The sequence below is a fragment of the Neovison vison genome, chromosome 3, assembly GCF_020171115.1.
Source record: "Neovison vison isolate M4711 chromosome 3, ASM_NN_V1, whole genome shotgun sequence".
Taxonomy (NCBI): domain Eukaryota; kingdom Metazoa; phylum Chordata; class Mammalia; order Carnivora; family Mustelidae; genus Neogale; species Neogale vison.
The window spans coordinates 44,739,466-44,757,485 of NC_058093.1; the positions used below are offsets into that span (position 1 = coordinate 44,739,466).

Consider the following 18,020-nt stretch of genomic DNA (forward strand, 5'->3'; position numbering starts at 1 on the left):
GAATACTTTTATAATCCTGTGGTAGAGAAGGCTAGAGAGACAAAAGCCAGAAGTCAGGCTTTTAATTTTAATTTTTTAAATTAAAATTTTAAATTTTAATTTAAGTAATCTTAAAAAACACAGTCTAAGATTTTATATAAAGTTAAAAGATAAGCAATAAACTAGGGGAAAAATCTCATAAATATGAAAAACAAAGAATCAGTGTCCAGAATACATAACTAACTCCTATACGAATCCCTAAGAAAAACAAATAAATTTAAAAGTGAAGCTGACACTTCTAGCCTTTGCTCCAACCCCATATTTATAATGGTTTATCAGATACTCACATGTGGGGGCGCCTGGGTGGCTTAGTGGGTTAAAGCCTCTGCCTTTGGCTCAGGTCATGATCCCAGGGTCCTGGGATCAAGCCCTGCATCGGACTCCCTGGTCAGCAGGGAGCCTGCTTCCCTTCCTCTCTGCCTGCTTCTCTGCCTGCTTGTGATCTCTGTCTGTCAAATAAATAAAAGTAAAAATCTTAAAAAATAAAATAAAATAAAATAAGATATTCACATGTGGGTGTTTTATCACTGACCTCAAATGCCACTTGCTTGCCGCTGACCCCTTGTTATCTCCTCCCTCCCCTCTTGCTCTCTCTCTATTCCTCTTTATAAAGTGCATCTATCCCTTTAGCTCCAAATACTTCCATTCAACTGTAATAATACCAGGTTGTAAACCTTAGCATTATCTCAGAATGATGTCCAGGCAGGTGATAGCCAGTTGGTAGTCATGAAATCAGTTTAGCTGATTGTGATCAACTTTTTAAAAATAAATTAAACAGACCAGAAAATACCAAAATGTATTGGTCATAGAGTAGTTACTGTTTTGTAGGATTTTTGTTTCACTTACATATATCCATATGTGTGTGTGTACTGGATCTTGATATAAAATGTGGTTCTGATTATGTTCTTAGTCCAAAAACTTCAACAGCCATTTTCTCTCCTTCATTTCCCATTCTTAATCAACCCCCAAGCCTTGTCAGTATGGCGCTTTTATCCCAGTCCCATCTTCTCATCCCTCTTCTGTACTTAGTCTCTTTGCCTCAGTCTCCCCTTCAAGCTTTTATTCTCATTGTTGTCAGGGGTATTTAAACTTACTCTGTTCACTTGACTACCCTTTTAAGAAGCTTTCAGTAGCTGTCTGTTGCCTTAGAATAAAAACCATAATTCTTAGCACATCATAAAAGTTCTCTTTCTGTTCTCAGCTCTTGTTAGTTCCATAGAGGTGTTTTATTCCAAAGTGGCTTATAATTTCCTGAAAATGCCATGTTCTTTAATGTAGCTGACTTTCTATGTGCATGCTGTTTGATTTGCCTGAAATAACTATTTTGTTTCAAAACACTTTTTAAATGTAAATTTCCTCTGAAGTTTACTACTTCTTTTTTCTAGAGCATTTCCCTGCTCATTAACACAACTCTGTCACTGTATTACATGTAATTGTCCTTTTTCTTACCTGTGACCCTGAGGATAACCGTGTTTGGATGCAATGCCAATGTCTTTTTTTCTTTGTTTCTGTAAAGCCTAAGGCTGTCATTAGGAGGCATCCAAAGATTACAGAGCAGCAGGGACTCCTGGGTGACTCAGTTGGTTAAGCAACTGCCTTTGGCTCAGGTCATGATCCTGGATTCCTGGGATCCAGTCCTGCACTGGGCTCCCTGCTAAGCAGGGGTCTGCTTCTCCCTCTGACCCTCCCCGCTCTCATGCTCTCTCTCTCTTTCTCTCTCTCTCAAATAAATAAATAAAACCTTTAAAAAAAATAAAACAAAGATTACAGAGCAGCTGCCTTATAAATAGCAAACACCTAGCCATTGAAAGAATTCAAGAAGAATCTTGGCTATTATCTTAGCCAACTGGGGCTACCATAATAAAATAGCATAGACTGAGTGGCTTAGACAACATATATTTGTTTTTTCACAGTTCTGGAGTCTAGAAGTCCAAATTAGGGTGCGGCATGGTCATGTTCTGGTAAGGGCTCTCTTCCTAGTTTGTGGAGGCTCCCTTCTTAGAGTGTCCTCACATGGTAGAAGGAAATAGCAAGCTCTCTGGCATTTATCCCATCTTGTGGCACTTACCTCATCCTGAAGGACCCATCCTCATGAGATTATCTGGCCCTGATTACCTTCCAGAGGCCCCATCACCAATTATTGTCATACTGGAAGTTAAGGCTTCGACAGGCATACAAATTTTGAGGGGGACAAAATTTAGTCCATAGCAGAAAACGTAAGGGTTATTTGTCAAGGGTAATGTAAAAAGTATTCATATATTGGGAAGAGCTTTGATCAGATCATATTTAAGGTCTTTTCTAGTGTTTAGCTTCTGTAATGTTAGTGATGTCAACATTTTCTTCTTTTTTTTTTTCTCTTTTAAATCAGATGTGCCTTCTAATCCTAAGAAAGAAGATTTGTTATTATCTTCCAGTGGTTGTAGCAAAGCTAAATTGGCTTTTCTTGATGATGACTGGGATTCCTTGGCAGTAGAACAAAGAGCTAATGACAAAGAAGTCAACAGTACTGACCGAATGGATTTATTGGAGCTGTCTTGTACCGGGAGTCCAGATCCTAACAGGGAGAGCAATCTCTCTCAGTCTGGCAAATTTGAGGACAGTATTGACTGTGCTTTCTTGAATGAAACGTACTCTGTACATTATTCAGAGTCAAAACTGAAGAATGAAAATCTCATTCATTTAAATTCAGAATTAGATTCTGAAATGCAGAAAAGAGAAGGGGTATTTTTTGATATTTTGGAATATCAAGATAATAAGATTGTTGGCTCTGAAAGAACCTGTAAGATTTCAGATGATGATTATAAAGAAACTGCTGAAGATGCACAAAAACATGATATAGATGAAGACTCACAGCAGGAATATCACAGTGCAGAAGAGCAAGAATACATAAGTACTTCTTTATCATTTGACCAAAAGAAAACATTGAACATACCTAATCTGGAAATGGTCGGATTGAGAAATTCAGGTTATGAAGTTGAATATGCTAGCAATCTAGAAGGTAATCATGTTAAATTGGAAAGTAATTGTAGCATCTCTCTAGATTCAATTGAAGTTTATGGACAAGAAGATGCAACTCATGTCTCCAAGTTTCAGAATTCCATTGTGTTAAGAGAATATCATGAACCAAAGCATGAAATGCGTAAGGAACAAGAGACGAGTTTGATGTACCATACAGTCTTTGATGAAATTGTACTAGGGAGTAGTCCACTTGAGAACCAGGAATCTCAATCCAAGAGTGGCTTTTTGAATCCTCAAAAAGCATTAAAAACTAAAATGTATACAGGCAAAATGAAATGTCAAATAATTGAAAGTAAAGATTTTTGTGGGAATGCAATTGTTGAGAACAAAAAGTCACACTACCTTGAAAATCCTCGCACATCACAAGACAAATCTTTACAGATGTTACTCCAGCCCTGTAAAGATTGTCAAACGTCCTGGACCGCTATTTTTGATGATTCAGTAATTTCTGCCTGTGGATATTCACATTATAAAAGCCTACAAAATAGCCCTAATCCAGCCTTAGATTTTTCTGTTACTCTTCCAAGGACTGCAGTCAAAGATAATCAGGCAGTAGAAGATAACTCCCTGAAGGTTACTAATGGCAGTACAACAAGTAAAACTTGCTTTCACAATATAGAAGGAACATGTCCCAAATTAGTGACTGATGGAGCAAACAAGACAGTCACAGTTAATCAGACAGTGGATGTTAGCACTGATTTTAGGGCTTGTTTCACAACCAGCAGGGCAACAAGTGTAAGATCTTCTGTAGCATCTACATCAAGCAATACAGAGATAACAATGATGAACAAAAAACGGCCTGGTGAATGGCCCAGTGAGAAACAGAGAAGCGTGGCTTGTAACACAGATTGGTCATGCAGTCAGGATGATGACGATGCGCCAGGGGCTGTGACAAAAGGATCACTGGGAAAATCTCTCTCAGTTGACAGTTCAAAACCTAATGAAAATTTCCTAAATCAGGTAAAGCCAATAAGATTAATAATAAAATTTTATTTGACCTTATATAGAGAGGCTGTGTATGATAAAATAAATGGTTTGTTAAATTATAACTGGGGTTCCTAATGTTTTCATGAGGGGCTGCTGGATGAGGTGAATAGATTGCTACTGAACTCTGTCCATTTTGGTGGCAGCTGTTGCCACCAAGTCAATTAGAAATTGGATTTTAGGGGTGCCTGGATGGCTCAGTGGGTTAAGCCTCTGCCTTCAGTGCAGGTCATGATCTCAGGGCCCTGGGATCGAGCCCTGCATTGGGCTCTCTGGTTAGCAGGGAGTCTGCTTCCCTCTCTCTTTGCCTGCCTCTCTGCCTACTTGTCTCTATCAAATAAGTAAATAAAATTTCAAAAAGAAAAAAAGAAAAACAAAAAATAAATTATCTGTGTTTGTCATCTATTTTCTAATTTCATTTTAAATCACGTTTTCCAGGATCCCCTGGAATTAAGAAAAGCGTCTGCTATCACAGACTTGAAGAAACATCCTGAAAGGTGAATCAGGTGTATAAACCTATAGATACACATAGGGAAAAATAAAAACAGTAATTTGCTTTTTTGGTAGAGTATTTAACCATATGGAATAATAGCCAAATGGACTTTAAGAGATCATCTGCTTTAGCCATTTGCCTTCAAACAAATAAATATTAAGATAATGTATAACTTTAAAGCTTTTCACTTACTAAGATTATATCTCAATAATTCCTTCAGAAACTCATGGCTTCTTATCTTTATTTATTCAACCCAAATCTATACTGATTTAATTATTCCATTTTCCTCAGTTCGATCCCCCTGTAGACCAACACAAAGTAGTACCTATGGAAAACTTACATATTTGAAGAAGTAAATAGCTGCTTTCACTGGAGTATTTTAATCTTGATTTTAATTCATTGTGTAATTTACTCTGCATCCATGGAGAATCTGGGGTGGAGATTTGGAGAAGAAAGGGCAGGTCTCTGAGAATTCAAATTAGTTTTCATGCTCTGCTTTCATTTACTTTTTCCTTCACTCATTCTTCATTCTCCTAATGAGTTTAATCTGGTGCTTACTTGCTCTGTCTCAAATAAATAAATAAAACCTTTTAAAAAGGGAACAGACAATACATCTAAGAACCATGTCCATCCAGAATGCTTATAACTTTAAAAAATGTTGGCCAGGGACACCTGGGTATCTCAGTCGGTTGAGCGGTTGCCTTTGGCTCAGGTCATGATCCCAGCATCCTGGGATGGAGTCCCACAGCGGGCTCCTTGCTCAGCAGGGAGCCTGCTTCTCCCTCTGCCTCTGCCTGCCTGTGCTCTCTCTCTCTCTCTCTCTCTGACAAATAAATAAATAAAATCTTTAAAAATGTTGGCCGAAGCAGTTGAAAATCTATGGATTATGGATCAATAAAGTTGATTCTGTACTTCAGAATCCTTTTTTGGTAAAAGAAAGTATAAATTGGAAACTTTCTTACTTTCTTGATTTCTAGAAAGAATGTATTTACTTGGACTTGACATCCTTACTTTCTGAAGATATAATGTTTCCTACAGTCTTTCCATCTTAGTAGAAATTGATTTAAACTTGACAGAAAATAGTAAGAAATTTAAAATCTCTTTGAGAGGCATGTCATTAACAGAGAAAAATATTTGGAATCTTACCTAATCCAGTGTTTTATTTTAAAGGGAATGTCAGCATTCTAAAGAGCCGACGAAGAGTTTGCCATCGAAGTGCTGTCAGAAAATCATGCAGAGAGCCATCAAAGCAGAGTTGCACCTTTTAAATGTTCACTATCAGATGTGCCACCGCCATTGCACTGATATTTACAAACTTGTAGTGGAGAATGGGGCAGGGGCAAATAGGTGATTGTTAACTTTAAATCTGTATCTTAGAATGTTATTATAAGCTTTACATTTATAACAAAATTTTCCTTAATTTTTATTTTTGAAAGGCAAAGTGAGGGATAGACTGTAATTGGGTTTGTTAAGTGGTTTAGGGTTAATGGACTTTAAAAAGTCATTTTAATTTCATGCAGAGGCAGCAGGGTATGTCGAGATGGTGAATCCAGTGAAAAGGCAGATTGGATGTTTCTTTATAAAGTCCAAGTATGGTTAAGTCAGCAGCAGAGTTTGTATGACATCCTGCCATATTCTTTCTGGCTTATATATTGAGGGCTGCTTCTGCTGCTCCTAGAAAAACATCTTTGGTTTTCTTTTACTAAATATTTAAAAGAAGAAGTCTTTACAAATCTGATAGAGTTAGAACTCCATGTATAATAGTGTTAAATGGATGACTTGTGTCTAAGGAGTTTGTGTCTAAGGAGTTTTGTAAATTTGACTTTTGAACAGAAATTTATCAAGTGATTCTACTAAGAAGGAATTAGGATCAGCACTACTGTCTGTTTTGGGAGACTTAAAGGTTAGATATGAGAGCTTGAAAGAAAAAATAAACAAGGGCATGGCTCTGGAAGAGCTGCCCCCTCTGGCTATGGAATCAAAATTGTTATCGACCTTGTCTACGTTTGCTTCCATGGTATGTATGTTTTATAATTAAAACTTTACTCTGTTTGCACAGAATACATTTTTAAACTAAAAAACTTTTCTTCCTTTTTTTCTTTCTAGCTGATGAAAGAAGAATCACATGTGTAAGTTATGGTTTCATCTAACATAAATTCATTAGATCTTAAAAATTGCTTAATTTGGTTAACTTTAAGTTTTCTGTTGATCCTTTTCAGAACATTGATGAGCTGTTTAATAAAATGTTTGTCTGTTTAGCTTTTCAGGACCAGATCCTGAACTAGATAATCAAAGAACACGTGATGTTGACGTCTCTTCAGGCCTAAAAAAGACACTCTCTCAAGTGAGATTTTTTTAAAAAGTAGCTCATTAATGTAAATCTGTAATTTTATGGCTTAAGCAGAGTACACCATAATTTTCAGAAGCTCTCACATCTTTTTTTTTCAGTCAGCTATCTTTGTGTAGTACCACTTGAGGGATATAACTGAGTAGAAGGAACAGTGCCCTGATCAGATGTCAGTGGTATCTGTTCATTAGGGTGGCCATCAAACCAGGAGACTGCTGAGGATGAAAGGCAGTGATTGACATTAATGACTCACCACGACAGCTGGTATAAACTTGAACTGTCTAAGGCAACCATGACTTATGGCCACTGACATGCTGGTACACTGCTTAAAACTAGTAAATTGTTTAGACAAGGCAAAAGTTCAATTCCTTCTTTACTGAAATGACAAAATTAGTTTTTAAATACCTTTTGTAGGTGTTCTTGAACTTTCTTGTCCCTCTAAGGTATTGTGTTTCCAGTGACAGTCAGTGTAAGAGCACTCTGCAGAGGGTGAAGTGGGATAGAAACACAGGCTTTATTCCTTATGAAGTGAGGCAGTGCCATAAAAAAGGGGAACCTTGTTGCTGTTTTCAGATTTTGGTCTTAATCCTGAGGTTATACTATTTGGGTAGTCTTGAATAATAAGATGCATTAAACCAAAAGTTAGGTTCTTGAGTTATATACTTTTCTATTAACAAATGATTAAAAGTAAATTACTTTAGCAAATTATGTATTCCATCATTCTACTTGATCAAAAAAAACCTCAGTTCTCCACAAATATTTAATAAGATGCAGATATATAATCTTAGTTTGGGCTATAAGACGATACCTATTATAAGTTAGGATGAAATTTTAATACCTATCTCATTAAATTAACAGGTTATGTGTGAAAGGCAATATAGTGATAGGATAGTTGCTAAATTTCAGCTATTCCTGTACCATCTTCACAATTTTCCATAGCCATGTATTACCTATAACATCACTTGCTTCATATTTTTCTTTAAGTGATTCTCCCCACCTTTTTTTTTTTTAAAGATTATTCATCTATTTCAGAGAGAACACACACAAGTGGAGGATGGGGAGGGGGAGAGGGAGAGGGAGAAAGAGAATCTCAAGCAGACTCCCTGCTGACCACGGGCTCCATCCCATGACCCTGAGATCATGACCTAAGCAGAAATCAAGAGGCAGACACTCAACCTATTGAGCCATCCAGGAGCCCCTAAATAATTCTCCTTTTTAAATAAATTTATGGGTAAAACTAACTATTAAATATGGGAAAGAAATGCCACTTTTTATAAATAAAAGGATCCTATAAGTACACATTAAATATATTAATGTTAATGGTTAATGTGAAAAATCCTTATATGAACACTTCTGAAAATCATTTCAAGTACTTCTTGTGTGTATGCGTGCCACACTTTGCTAAATAATGGTAGTGTTGGTAGTCACTATGCACAGGCTGAGTTCAAACTCTTATTAAGTGTGACCAACATAAAGCAGCAAGTTACTTTCAATTTGCTCACTTACAGAAAATGATTTTGTTCTGTTTGCCTTCATTGTTGTGAGGACTGAACGATGCTAGTGAAGAGTACCTGCCACAGAACATCAGTGCAGTAACCGCTAGTCCATATTTATTGTTGTTTTTATTATTTTAATCCTCAGATGTCTTTCCTGTCAGACAGTAGTCATCCTAAACAGGATGCACTACCCAAGGAAGATGGTTTGAAAAATGGTGACATCGATGTAGACTTTAGTCAGCTGAAACTTGATGACAAAGGTCAGTGTAAAGAGTTCTGCGCATTGCCCAAAAACAAATTGCAAGGTTTAAAATACTCCTAGTGCCCATTCATTAAATCAAAATCAACATTTTGGATTGACTGAATGGCATCATTCCAATTATGAACATTAAGTATGTTCTTATTCCATCTACTTAGCATCTGTAAGGTTACTTAATATATTTGAAAAATCAAATAATAATACAGATTTTTTTCTTCTGGTTCATATTTTCAATCTGAAAATTATTTCTTCTGTCCAGTTTGTATCTGTAAATTGTACTTTTTTTGTTTTTGTCTTCTATGAGAAGAGATTATAATCATTCCAGAAAGATAATTAATTTAATTTTTAATGAAATAGAGCTGCAGTACTGATTAATTCCTTTTTAAAGAGGTTTACTATTATTCTGTGTATAAAAATGTGTCTCTTCCTCAATAAAGGAAAATCTGATCTTTAAAAATCAGAAATATAAGGCTTTTAGTAAGCTAAGAATCAGTGTTAATTAAAAGAAAACTGGGGAGCAGATCACTCAGAATAGTATTTTTCAGGGACTAGCAAAAAACCTTTCTCAAGGAATTCTTTATGCTTGGTTTATACTTTGCTGATACTTATTTTTACATAAAACTAGTAATTGTCCCTATGCTGACTTATTCTGAGAAGCTTTTTAATAATTTAGCAGAGTTTAACTTTGTACATAATTCATAGCTGCTTCCGTTTAATTTCTCAGACTGCAGAAATTATCGAGAAGTAAATGAAGACTGGTTTGATGCTAAAGAAAACCTGACGGGAGTTGACTTGTCAGGAATTCAAGAAAATCAAATAGAAAAAGACAAAGGGGATCCAAAGTTTCCACAAGGTTGGCTCTTAATTTACTAAGAAATACTACTGTAGCTCATTTTGTAATTCTGAGAACTAAACTGTTTTAATATTTTGTTTCTGGCTTTCCTTTATAATTATAAAAAATGAGAAATTGGACATTTAGAGGTCAGTTTTTCTAGAAAGTATATCAGTTTATAATGTTCCTTTCTTTCAGAAAACTGCAAAAACATAAATCCCAGATTTAGTTAGCAGTAGAGGTCCAAGTCCTTTCTGCCATTCTGGGGCAACACCACTGCTCCTCCCGGACACTCTCTTCCTCTGAACCCTCAGCAGATCTGTCAGACTGGCATGAGGGATTGAAATGGTTTTCTTTCCCTTACTTTACTGAAATAGATCAAATTATTAATGTTTTCATCTTTTGATAGTCTTCAATTGCTTATAATAGTTGGAATTTCCTCTAGTTTCTGTGATCATTGCCCTTCTGTCATTTCTAAATATATGCTACCTTCCTTTATTTTATTTCTATATGCTTCCATGGATTTTTATTTTATATAATAGTAATGGTTTTGGGGGGCTTTTTTGCTTCTATAAATAATGCTTACTAAGATTTTTAAATGGGGGCCTGGGTGGCTCAGTCGGTAAAGCATCTGCCTTTGGTTTAGGTCGTGATCCCAGGGTCTTGGGACTGAGCCCCCCACCAGGCTTCCTGCTTAGTAGGGAGCCTGCCTCTCCCTCTCCCTCTGCCTCTCCCCCTACTTGTGTGCTCGCTCTCTCTCTCTCTATCTCTCTGTTAAATAAGTAAAATATTTTTTTAAAAAGATTTTTAAACAAAATATAAAAAAATTTAAATTACCTGAAGGTTCTTCAATCTGCAGTAACCACTATGAATATTCTTTACCATTCATTTATGCATTTTATGCATGTATTTAATACACATATACAGTTTAAAATAAATGACATTTTATCTAGCTTTATTCTAACTACTTTTTTTTCCTTTGATTATTTTAAGATTTTATTTATTTGACACAGAGAGAGAGATCACAAGTAGACAGAGAGACAGGCGGAGAGAGAGGGGGAAGCAGGCTTCCCACTGAGCAGGGAGCCCGATGTGGGGCCCCATCCCAGGACCCTGAGACCATGACCTGAGCCGAAGGCAGAGGCTTAACTCACTGAGCCACCCAGGTGCCCCAACCTTTCATTAATTTTGTCCATATCACTTACACATACTATGTACTTATCTTACCTGATCTATAGACTGCCTTCCCACATCACATATTAGCTCAGTTTTTTTTTATAGTTTGTTCACTATCTGTCCCCAGGGCCAAGTATAGTGTTCTGCCCATGGGGTAGTTAGTCATCCTATTGTATCGAACTAGTGCAAGGTGAAGGGGATGAGTCAAATATATGTGTCCTCATGCTTATTCACTGTAGCTTCTTGCTCCCTCCACGCCTCAGTGTAGAAGTATACAGATAGTTTCACTCTCTTCTTTACAATTACATATTATAAACCACAGAGATCAAGCAAGCTAAAGGAAGTAAGTTAATGAAGAAGGTTGGGTTATTATTGCCTAGGGATGAAAAAATCTGCCTGCATTGCAGTACCACCACTTAACTAGATTTGTAACCTGAAGACCTCAGCAGCCGCCTCTGGAAAATGGAAATGACAACAATTGCTAGGTTGCGGGTGAAGTGCTGGGCATCCTACCTGCAGTGGGAGGGGCACTCAGAAGGTGTTAGGCTATTACTAGTGAGTGAAAAATATAAAACTTACAACTATCCCATTATTATATAAAAATTAAACAAATAAAACTACTCAAAGAATTCATTCAACAAATATTTATTGTGTATTACCTATGTGCCAGGTATTGGTTTTGACAGGAAACTAAAAGAATCTCAATTCAGTGGATCCTTTTTGATTTCAGACCAAATTCTCTTCAAAATGGAGACCATGAAAATGCATACTGAGAATGGAAAAATCTGTATCTGTAATCTTAATATTTGTGGTTCCCAAAAAGTGCTGTGTAAATCAAGTAGTTTGAACTCCCCCTTTTTTTCCTAATGTGCCATTACAATTAACAGGTTATATACCTGTTATTGATATTTTTCTGATTTCAAGGTTCTGTTGGTGTGATATTTCCCCAGCCTAGGAATATCCATAAGGCCTAGCCAGGATTGACATGGGGGCAGTTAGGGTCCTCTGCATATCTCCCTTCCTAGATAGCGCTTCTTTGAACCAAAGACAAATGAAAGACACCTTTCTTATTATGGTGTAATTGATTATCCTAACCAGATGTTATTGACACATTTGAGCTATGAGAGACTTCATATCAAACAATCCAATCTCTTTATTTGGAAGATGATGTGATTAAGACCCTAAAATCTTAAAACTACATTCTAGACTCTTGGTCTTCAGACTAGGGCTGATATTCAGTAATAACTTTATAAGCTTTGTGATAACAAAAGTTTTCACATTTCTTTTTAAATATGAAATATTAATGGTCATATATTATGTTTCTCTATAAGCAGAAATGAAGAATATTGAAACTTTACGAAAAGATAAAGGTTACTTGATACATGTTGGTGGTCTCTGCCCTTCAGTATCTGAGGTATGCCAGGACTTATTTTCTGAGTTTCATTTTAAAATCTATTAATTGTTCATATTTTGATTTTTTTTTTTAATTTTTTCTACCTTTCACAAACTTTTATTTTTCTTTTAGGCTGATTTAAGGTCTCATTTCCAGAAATACCAAGTTTCTGAAATTTCAATTTATGATTCTTCTACTAATTATAGGTAGGTTTTCCAAATTCAGTAAGGTACACTTACTGGGTATGTGCTGTGTGCCAGGAGTGGACACCAGCCACAGTGGCGGTAAAGTCATGGGCCATTTCTACAGAGCTTTCCCAGCCTGGTTGGGGGAGACATGTTGACAGCTACATCACTAATGGTGCTGTTCCCGATCAAATCTTCCATTATACTTTTTAATTTGGTATTAATGGCTTATTGATTTTTGTATACTTAATCCTATTTCATTACCATTTCACACAGGGGCAGTAGAGTGCATTAGTTAAGAGAGTGGGCTCTGTAGCTAGATGGCTTATGGCTTGGGTTTTGTTCCCTGTTGCATGAGTAGCTTGCTGAATAAATTCGGACAAGTTACTTAACCTTTACATACCTCAGGCACTTCATCTGTAAATGAGGATAATAATAGTACCTTCATCACATTGCTATGAGACAAAATTATTAATAAGTAAAGCAATAGGAATGCAGCCCAGTATATAATAGGCACTCAGAAAATTGTGCTTTGATTATTTTTAATTACCTTTTAGTTGATGCTTTTATGTTTTTTACCTTACCTACATATAGTCATTTCCAATATTTATCATGCTACTTTCTGTTTTGTGACATTGTAGGAACATTCAAAATTATCAAACAAAATGGTGATAGCTTAGTGGAAAGGCCTTAGTTATTTCATCTCTAACAAGGATAGCTGTTTATTTCAGATAAAGAAGTCTTTACCAATTAAGAAAGGATCCTATATGGGTACCTGGGTGTCTCAGTTAGTTGGGCACCCAGCTCTTGATGTCGACTCAGGTCATGATCTCAGGGTTGTGAGATCAAGCCTGTGTTAGGCTCTGTACTGGGCTTGGAACCTGCTGAAAGAGTCTCTCTCTCCCTCTTGCTCTGCCCCTTCCCCCTTGTGCTCTCTCAAAAAAAAAAAAAAATTGTTGTTGAATTTTGTCTTAAATGGAGTCACTTAAGATGATGTACTCTTTTTATTTGACCTGTTGATGTGTTGTTAATACACTCCACTACATTAAGGTCGTTTGTAATCCTGGAAGTATTACTTGATGCGAAATATTCTTTTAGTATTTGTTGAATCATTTTTTTAAAAAAAACTTTTATTACTTGAAGTATATAAATTCTGTGTGGAAATTTAGAAAACATGTTTTAAAAGAAAAATAGAGGAACTTGTAACAATATATCCATAGTTCTGTCCTTTGAAAGCAACTCCTTTCCAGATTTGGTATATGTCCTTCTGTTAACCCATCTAGGGCTGGTGATTTCAGAAGAATGACTCTTACCTAACTTTCTTCTCAATCAAATGGTTAAAATTCTGGTTAGATTTTCCAACTTTTTTTTTGGTTCTCTTATTTTTCTGTGATGAGGTCCTTAAGGACATTATCTTATCTATTCTGCCAAATGTTTTTAAAATTGCCTTTCATGTTTAAAACTTTGATCCACCTCAAGGTTATGTTTTGTGTATAGAGATTAATTTTAATTTTTTTAGTGATAACCAGTTGTCCTAAGACTGCTAATCTGTGTTACTCTGTCATATAGCAACTTTGCAAATGTTTTACATTAAATTTTAATATAAAATTAATAGAGAATTTCTAAGAAATGCTGTCTTTTACTTCCCATTTTTGTTCCTTTTTTTTTTTTTAAAGATTGTATTTACTTATTTGACAGAGAGAGTACAGGCAGGCCTCTCACTGAGCAGGGATACAATTTGCAGCTTGATCTCGGGGCCCTGGGATCATCACCTGAGCTGAAGGCAGATGCTTCTCCAACTGAGCAACTTGGACGCCCCTAATTTGCTTTTTTTTTTTTTTTTTTAAAGATTTTAGAGAGAACTGGAGTGGGGTGGGGGCAGAGGAAGAAGGAGAAGCAGGCTCTTCACTGAGCAAGGAACCCCATGCATGGCTCCATCCCAGAACCCTAAGATCATGACCTGAGCCTAAAGCAGATGCTTAACCAACTGAGCCACCAGGCACTCCTAATTTCTTTTTTTACTTTATTCTAAATAATTATTTTTCCTAATCCCAAGGTAAGTATAGTAACCTTTTTATTTTTAAGGGCAAAAGTATGTATATATCCAATAGTTACAAAGTGGAGTTTGAGGCACTTTAGTCATTAACAGTCTTTTGGTTTTCTGCTTTTATATGTTAGATACGCATCCCTTGTTTTTAAAAAAAACATTGATGCAAAGATGGCTGCGAAAGAAATGAATGGGATAGAAATAAATGGAAAATCAGTAAACGTGCGGCTTGTTAAAACTCCTGGAGAATATACATCACCACTTTCCTACAAAAATGGAAATAAAGTTACTTGGAATAATTTGGAGAGGAACACCAACAAAGAAATTACCTCAGTCTCCTCTATTTCAAGACTGCCCAGAACTAGGCCAAGGCAGCTGGGATCTGAGCAAGACAGTGAGTTTTTTCCTTTTGACCAGAAGGTTAGTTTTCTTGATGGATCTTTTCGGTAGTCTTTGTATAGGCCGTACTGCAGTAAGTAGTTTGGTAGAACAAGTAACTCCAGAATCAGGGAGCTTGAAGTGGGGATGAGGATATTAATCTCTATCCTTTTTAACCATGGATCCACCCTAACCTGTTTTTGTACAACTCCAGTTTCTCTTGGGGGGTGAGAAATGTAGATCTTTGTAGGTCTGGCTATAGACTGTTTCTCTTTAACCAGACTCTTTCCCAGTACTTTGCAGTCTTTTTTGTCCCTATTCTTGGATAGAATTCCTGTGTAAGTAGTTAATTACTCTCTCTTCACCCTTTGTCACAGTTAATCTTGGCTTATAATCATTAAAACCATAAAATATAGTCATCTTATTATATATGCTCTCAATTTTTATCTCATCAGGGTTTAAACACTACATGGAAAATAATGAAGTTGCCCCTTTTACCCTCACCTCTCCACTCTTCAGCAGTGTGCCTGGGGTCCTATAGGAATTCCACAGGTTTTTAAAAGATTTACAAAGAATAAAATTCACTCTTTTTGGTATTTTCAAGTTTAGGAAACCACACATGGACGTGTAACCACACCCCAGTCACAATACAGAACAGTTTCTTCATTCCAGAACATAGTCTTCTACTCTGTTTCCTCTCCTTATGATTTTCCTTTTCCAGAGTGTCATGTGAATGAATATTACATAACATTATTAGCCTGACAGCTTAGCTTAATGTGTTGCAGATTGATCCATATTGCTGTGTATATAGCATTTCATTCCTGTTCATATTTTGACCATTTTTATTGGGCTGTTTGCTGCTTGGGGATTTTTATTTAAATTCCAGTTAGTTAACATATTGTTTCAGGGGTACAATATGGTAATTCACCACTTCTTAAATCAACTGGTATTCCTCACAACCAGTGCAGTCCTTAACCCCGAATCTTCTTCCAACCCTTCCCCCCACCCACCTCCCTTCTGGTAACCCTCATTTTGTTCTCTAGTGTTAAGAGTCTGTTTCTTAGTTTGTCTCTCTCCCTTTTCCCCCCTTTGCTAATTTGTTTTCTTAAATTCCACATATGAGTGAGATCATGTGATGTGTCTTTCTCTAACCGTCTTATTTCACTTAGCATCATACACTCTAGCTCTATTCATTTCATTGCAAATATAGCAAGATTCCCCTGTTTGTTTTTTTTTAATTTTTTTAAATTTATTTTCAGCATAACAGTATTCATTGTTTTTGTACCACACCCATGCAATCTGTGCCCTCTATAATACCCACCACCTGGTACCCTGACCTCCCACCCCCGCCCCTTCAAAACCCTCAGATTGTTTTTCAGAGTCCATAGTCTCTCATGGTTCACCTCCCCTTCCAATTTCCCCCAACTCCCTTCTCCTCTCTATCTCCCCATGTCCTCCATGCTATTTGTTATGCTCCACAAATAAGTGAAACCATATGATAATTGACTCTCTCTTCTTGACTTATTTCACTCAGCATAATCTCTTCTAGTCCTGTCCATGTTGCTACAAAAGTTGGGTATTTGTCCTTTCTGATGGAGGCATAATACTCCATAGTTGGACCACATAATACTCCACATATGGACCACATCTTCCTTATCCATTCATCCGTTGAAGGGCATCTTGGTTCTTTCCACAGTTTGGCAACCGTGGCCATTGCTGCTATAAACATTGGGGTACAGATGGCCCTTCTTTTCACTACATCTGTATCTTTGGGGTAAATACCCAGTAGTGCAATGGCAGGGTCATAGGGAAGCTCTATTTTTAATTTCTTGAGGAATCTCCACACTGTTCTCCAAAGTGGCTGCACCAACTTGCATTCCCACCAACAGTGGAAGAGGGTTCCCCTTTCTCCACATCCCCTCCAACACATGTTGTTTCCTGTCTTGCTAATTTTGGCCATTCTAACTGGTGTAAGGTGATATCTCAACGTGGTTTTAATTTGAATCTCCCTGATGGCTAGTGATGATGAACATTTTTTCATGTGTCTGATAGCCATTTGTATGTCTTGATTGGAGAAGTGTCTGTTCATATCTTCTGCCCATTTTTTGATATGATTGTCTGTTTTGTGTGTGTTGAGTTTGAGGAGTTCTTTATAGATTCTGGATATCAACCTTTTGTCTGTACTGTCATTTGCAAATATCTTCTCCCATTCCGTGGGTTGCCTCTTTGTTATCTTGACTGTTTCCTTTGCTGTGCAGAAGCTTTTGATTTTTTTGAAGTCCCAAAAGTTTATTTTCACTTTTGTTTACTTTGCCTTTGGAGACATATCTTGAAAGAAGTTGCTGTGGCTGATACTGAAGAGATTACTGCCTATGTTCTCCTCTAGGATTCTTTTTTTTTTTTTAAAGATTTTATTTATTTATTTGACAGAGAGAAATCACAAGTAGACGGAGAGGCAGGCAGAGAGAGAGAGAGGGAAGCAGGCTCCCTGCCGAGCAGAGCGCCTGATGCGGGACTCGATCCCAGGACCCCGAGATCATGACCTGAGCTGAAGGCAGTGGCTTAACCCACTGAGCCACCCAGGCGCCCCCTCCTCTAGGATTCTGATGGATTCCTGTCTCACATTGAGGTCTTTTATCCATTTTGAGTTTATCTTTGTGTACGGTGTAAGAGATTCCCTTGCTTTTATGGCTGAGCAATATCCCACTGTGTGTGTGTGTGTGTGTGTGTGTGTATCACATCTTCTTTTTTCATTCATCAATCCAAAAATGAGTAATCTGATTAAAAAATGAGAAGACATGAATAGACATTTTTCCAAAGAAAGCATACAGATGGCCATCAGACACATGAAGAGATCACTAACATCATTTATCATCAGGGAAATGCAACTCAAAACCATGGTGAGATACCACATCATACATGTCAGAATGGCTAAAATCAACAACACAAGAAACAAGAGGTGTTGGTGAGGATGTGGCAGAAGGGAACCCTCATGCACTGTTGGTGGGAATGCAAACGAGCAGTGTGGAAGTTCCTCAAAAGGTTAAAAACAGAACTACCTTGCAAGTCAGCAATTGTACTACTGGGTATTTACCCAAAGAATACAAAAACACTAATTCAAAGGGATACATGGACCCCAATTTTTTATAGCAGCATTACTTACAGTAGCCCAGTTGTGGCAACCATCCAAGTGTCCATTGATTGATAAACTGTTTATTTTATTATTGAATTTTGAGAGGTTTTTTTTAATGTTCTGAATACAAACCTTTTATAAGATATATAAGATTTGGGAATACTTTTTCCTAACTTATACTTAGTCTTTTCCTACTTTTAATACTGTCTTAAAGGAGTTTTTAATTTTGATGGAATACAA

General features: G+C 36.7%; 1 protein-coding gene across 3 annotated transcripts in view; it reads left to right on the forward strand.

Annotated features, from left to right (window-relative positions):
* Positions 1-18,020, forward strand: part of RBM44 (RNA binding motif protein 44) — a 28,866-nt gene that overhangs the window by 542 nt on the left and 10,304 nt on the right. The window contains exons 2-12 of one of the 3 annotated variants that reach the window (XM_044240893.1): positions 2,408-4,017; positions 4,480-4,538; positions 5,705-5,881; positions 6,368-6,551; positions 6,641-6,663; positions 6,794-6,878; positions 8,523-8,637; positions 9,361-9,489; positions 11,976-12,058; positions 12,170-12,243; positions 14,401-14,689. In XM_044240893.1, coding sequence (XP_044096828.1) covers positions 2,408-4,017; positions 4,480-4,538; positions 5,705-5,881; positions 6,368-6,551; positions 6,641-6,663; positions 6,794-6,878; positions 8,523-8,637; positions 9,361-9,489; positions 11,976-12,058; positions 12,170-12,243; positions 14,401-14,689 — 2,828 coding nt within the window. The remainder of the gene's footprint in view (positions 1-2,407; positions 4,018-4,479; positions 4,539-5,704; positions 5,882-6,367; positions 6,552-6,640; positions 6,664-6,793; positions 6,879-8,522; positions 8,638-9,360; positions 9,490-11,975; positions 12,059-12,169; positions 12,244-14,400; positions 14,690-18,020) is intronic. The other 2 variants (XM_044240895.1, XM_044240896.1) reach the window with 2 other exon arrangements.